General features: G+C 53.0%; 1 protein-coding gene across 1 annotated transcript in view; it reads right to left on the minus strand.

Annotated features, from left to right (window-relative positions):
• The window catches only part of dag1 (dystroglycan 1), a 47,214-nt gene that overhangs the window by 15,784 nt on the left and 26,430 nt on the right, over positions 1–5,000 (minus strand). The window contains exon 2 of the mRNA XM_084464284.1: positions 2,529–3,361. Within this exon, the coding sequence (XP_084320410.1) occupies positions 2,529–2,999 (471 nt within the window). The 5' untranslated portion in view covers positions 3,000–3,361. The remainder of the gene's footprint in view (positions 1–2,528; positions 3,362–5,000) is intronic.

The raw sequence follows: 5,000 nt of genomic DNA on the forward strand, positions 1-5,000 counted from the left end.
AGAGAGAGAGATCTGTGTTGAAGACGGATGTGTGTGTGTATGTGTGCGTTATAATACTAGATTTATTTAAAAAAAAAGAGCAAATGATATCTGAATCGTCAATGCATCAAATATTCCCAAATCGACTAAATATTGATATTGATATATATTGATAACTCCTCTGGTGAAGGTCTTGAACAGAGTCTCCAGCCCTAGATAGAACATCTGCCACTATGAGGAACCCTCAGAAGACAGTGACAGTGGATATTATGACGCAATCACGAGTCATGACAGCAATGTGGAGCTGCATCCGGGAGCTTTCTCTCGATACGGACAGGAGGGTGAGGCCCAACATGGACTGGGGGTTGAAGAGGACAAGGAACGAGGTGTAGCGCGGAGAACCACAGGGGGTCGCCGGCCCCTGGTCCCTGCAAGGCGTGGACCCTCCGTGGGGAGCACACGAGCGGGTTGGGCCATTGAGCCTCCTCCACTGAAGCCTACGTTCTGTCCACACAAGCAGCGCTACCCGGGTTGAAGTAGATGTTCACAGAGACAAGCGCACGCACGCACACACGCACGCACGCACGCACACACACACACACCTATGAGTGTAAACCCCTGTTTGATCACACTGAGGAGATCTTGGCCACTATGTCCACATGGACAAGGATGGCCTCTGAGCTATTTGTTCTTGGTATTAGAGTGAGCAGGAGGGATGAGTCTCAGATACATACTGTACATGTGGAGCACCGATACCAGGAGAGAGTCTGTGCATGCTAATGAGCGGGAATGCACCAATCTGAAGCTGAAGTTCTGAAACCGGAGAGAGAGAGAGAGAGCGATGGAGACGGAGAGACAGATGAAAGGATAGCGGCGTGAGGCAGATGGACAGAGAGAAGCTCCGCTGGGGATTCGTGAGCGATGGGCAGAGGAGGCGAAGAGAGAAGATTTGTGAGTTGGAGAGGAGGGATTGGGCAATGTGCCATCACATGACTGCAGCACGAGCGAATGGAAAGGTGAACGAGACAGGAATGATGAGGCAGAGGGAACAGAGGCTAAGCGGAGGCAAGTGAAGGAGAGAACGGAGTGAGGTACTGGAAGGTCAGTCTGGAAGGTTAGTCTGATGTTGTTTCTGCCTTCTGGGGTCTAAAGGCCGCTACACACCGGCCCAACCAGTGGCCATCTGAAACGTCCGGGGAGACTGGGGGACGAGTTCGGGAACACCACGAGCGCCACGAGACTAGCGCCACCCGATGTTCAGGAGACTTATTGCATCTTGTGCAAAGAACAGAACGTACACACTACTGTGTAGTTGGCAGTAGTCTTTGTGGTGTGTTTCAGTGGTGGGATAAAGGCAGTTGGCCGTTGGTTTGAGTCTGGGCGATGTGTAGGCCCTTAAACCTTACTGGAGTCTGGAAACATCTCCTGCTGCTTTACGTCAACTTTCACTATTCCAGGCCTGGTTTCCTAGAAAGTGCTCTGTATGACTCATGCTTCCGTCTCAACGCATAAGAGTATTTATTTTCGGTGCCTGGGTAATTTTGTCATTAACGGAGGTCATTAACAGCAGAACACTGGTGACCGAGCGACAGAGGGAGAGGGAGAGGGAGAAAGAGATATGGAGCGAGAGGGAGAGGGAGAAAGAGATATGGAGAGAGAGGGAGAAAGAGATATGGAGAGAGGGAGAGGGAGACACAGATATGCAGAGAGAGATGGACGAGGAGAGAATGATGAGGAGAGCTGTAGAGGTACGGGGAGAGTTAATAAGATGGAGAGTGCTGGGTCCTCAATCCCAAGACCTCTTAACAGTGGAGGGTGGAGACAGAGATATGAGGCAGAGAGACGAGAGGGCCTAAGATGGCGTATGGAAGAAACAGAAGGATTTAGTAGAACTATAGCGAATAAAGGTAAAGAAATACGAAAAAGGGAAGTTGAAGGAGAAAAGTGGCAAAAAAGGTGAAGAGAGGGGAGGGAAACACCGTGATGGATGGAGTGGGAACGAAAGACACGCCGGGGCGAGAGAGGGAGGAAGGGAGAGAGAGAGACGCTGCAGAAATAGACACTTATGGATCTCATTCTGCGAGGTGGAATCATACATTACGCTAAATTGGCCATAGTGGGGAATGCAGTGCAATTAAAACGACCCCGTTCCTCCCCGCTCTCTCCTAATGGCCGTCGCCCCGGGCAGAGTTATGACCGATGGCCCAAACCGGCACTTTCTCCAGGAGAACGGCTCTTTTCCTCTTGTTCCGTCGACTGCTTTCTGAGTCTTCCCTCTGGTTTAGGACGGGGTACTAAGGCTTTATCTCTCCCCGAATGTGCTCTAATGTGTTCCTAACTGTTCCTCAGTGACGCCGCAGGTCGGAATAACGTTACCTGGGTGGTTACGTATATCATCTCTTACATCATCCAAACTGCCGTTTGACCAGGACTACTCAGCCGCGAAATCACACAGACAGACGGACGTTCACACGGTCGGAATAGGTAGAGGCGCGCGCGGGGGTGGGGGGGGGAGGGTCATAACGGCACAACCTAATCTCGGGACTCACCTTGACTACGTCACCAAGGTAACCGTCCTCCATCTTGTCCGGCACCTTCATCTGGAAGACGCGGCCCACCACCGCCGAGGAGTCTGGGAAGGCGGTCACCACCGCCGCCGGGGCGACGCCCCCCTGTTGGGTTGCCGACGGCAATGCCATGGCCTCCGCCTCCGCCATGGCCGCCTGGAAGTGGAGCAGAAGGGAGGAGCTCATGGACGCCTCCAGCTCGCCTCCTCTTACTCCTCCTCCTCCTCCTCCTCCTCCTCCGGCCCCCCGCTGCCTCTCCAGCCCGTCGTCCATCGCCACCACCTGGTTGTCCTCCTCGGCCCGGGCGCTCGCCGGGAGCCAGGCGACCACGAGCAGAGCGCTCAGCAAGCCCAGGAGCACGGCTCTAGTCCTGGGCAGCCTGCGCTCCGATGGCTGGCTCCCCGCGGAGGGGCCCCTGCAGACGCCTTCCTCCTGGGGTATTCTCGGCCTCATGTCGAGCTCTTACTCATAAAACAACAACCCAAAAGAAACGGGGGGGATATCCGAGTGTGTTGTGGTGGCTGCACAACACGAAGATCAAATCCCTCTTTTCAAAACTCTCCCCGGTTCTTTTTTCTGGTGCCCAGAGCACTCTCTCTCTCTCTCTCTCTCTTTCTCTCTCTCTGGCCCCGGGCGAGTGCCTCCCTCCTCTGCTCCTTCTCTCTCCTTTTGTCCTCCCTTTCTCTTGCTCTCCACCTCCTCCTCGTCTCCTCCTCCTCCTCCTCCTCCGGCTGTATTGTTCTGCGGCTGGTGGACGCGGTGCTCGGCACTCTTCAAAGCTTCAGGATTCCCATTGTGTCCTCAACCCCCTAGACCTGTGTTTGAGAGAAAGGGAGGGAGGGGAGGGGGGAGCCAGAGGGGGGAGTAGGGGGAGCCAAAGGGGGAGCGGGGGGGGGGAGGGGAGAAGGGGAGCAGAAGCCATCGTTAGACAGTTGTTTGTGAAGGGAAAATAATTCCAGCTGTAACCACACTTTTTATTTTTTCAGTTTGGGGGGGGAAACACTTTTTTTGTCAGTTGGAAGTCAGTATCAGTCTCCAGACATCCAGGGACCGGCGGCGTGTATCACAGCCCCGTCTCAACTGGGACGGCCTTCAAACCCGCTGACTGAAGACCTCAGACACACCGCGCCGCACACTGATCCATAAATCTGTGTTTGCGTTATGTAATCGCTAGATGCAGCGTCTCGTCAAACTCCCTCCACGCCGCTTCTCATCTCCGGAGCTCCCCCTCAGAATCCCAAGTACATGGCCCCCCCTGAAAAGTTGAGTTCCCATCGCTGAAACCACACGGACGTTGCCAACCGCAACTCCGGGGAGAGACGGGGAGGGATATCGATGATGAGCCTAGCTTGCATAGTTGTCTCTCTCATTTCGTCAGTTCCTTGCTATTCATGCCTCTGTCTCTGTTTCTCTCTCTCTTTGTTTGTATTGAGCGGCGCTTCTGTCTCTCTTAACATGCAAACATGGAAACACTGGAAAGGGTTTCTGACATTCCCTGATGGGCTTTTCATTATCCGAGCGAGAAGGAGATAGTTAGGGAGAATTAGAACGTGGTTTAGAGAGCAACAGAAGGAAAAGGAGGTCATGATTGAAAGAGACGGAAAGATAAAGGGAAATTGAAAGAGGAATCGATGAGGCAGACGCAGAAAAGAGACAAGAGAGAACAAGGAAGGGTTTGAGGGAATGAGAGCGATAGGCAGGCAGAGAGGGGTGTACAGAGAGTGGGAGACAGGGATAGAGAGAGAGAGTCAACGGAGACTGATAGAGGAGGAGAGTGTAAATGTGATATAGTGTGGGATTGACTGGATTATCTCACAATGCTCAGCCAGTCACCGGGCTTCTTGAAAGCCCTGATGAATGCATGCCGGCTCTATTGTCAGTGAGGTCAGACTCAGTGTGTATGTGTGTGTGTGTGTGTGTGTGTGTGTGTGTGTCTGTGTGTGTCTGTGTGTGTGTGTGTGTGTGAGAGAGACAGTGTCTCAGCATGTGTGTATCTGAGTGTATGCATGTGTGTGTATCCGTTGATGAGTGTGTGTCTGTGTGTGTGTGAAATAGAGTGTGAGTGAGTGTATGCATGCAGTGTGTGTGTGTGTGTGTGTATTAGAGTGTGAGTGAGTGTATGCGTGCAGTGTGCGTGTGCGTGTGCGTGCGTGTGTGTGTGTGTGTGTGTGTGTGTGTGTGTGTGTGTGTGTGTGTCATTGTCTACGGGTCAGGAAGGGAAGCTGAACTTTGGGGGTTTGTTATTCATACAGGCCTTTAAAACTGGTGGGGACCCCCCTCCGCTACATTAGATGGTGTGTGTGTGTGTTTATGCACGCGTGTGTGTGTGTGTGTGTGTGTCAGACAACATGGTCGCATTCCTCTGCCCGGGGCAAAGCCTGAACTAAAAAGAAAGAGAGAGAGAGAGAGAGAGAGAGAGAGAGGGGGGGGGGGGGGGGTGGTGGTGGTTTGGGG

This window comes from Micromesistius poutassou (genome assembly GCF_964030765.1).
Source record: "Micromesistius poutassou genome assembly, chromosome: 2".
Lineage (NCBI taxonomy): Eukaryota > Metazoa > Chordata > Actinopteri > Gadiformes > Gadidae > Micromesistius > Micromesistius poutassou.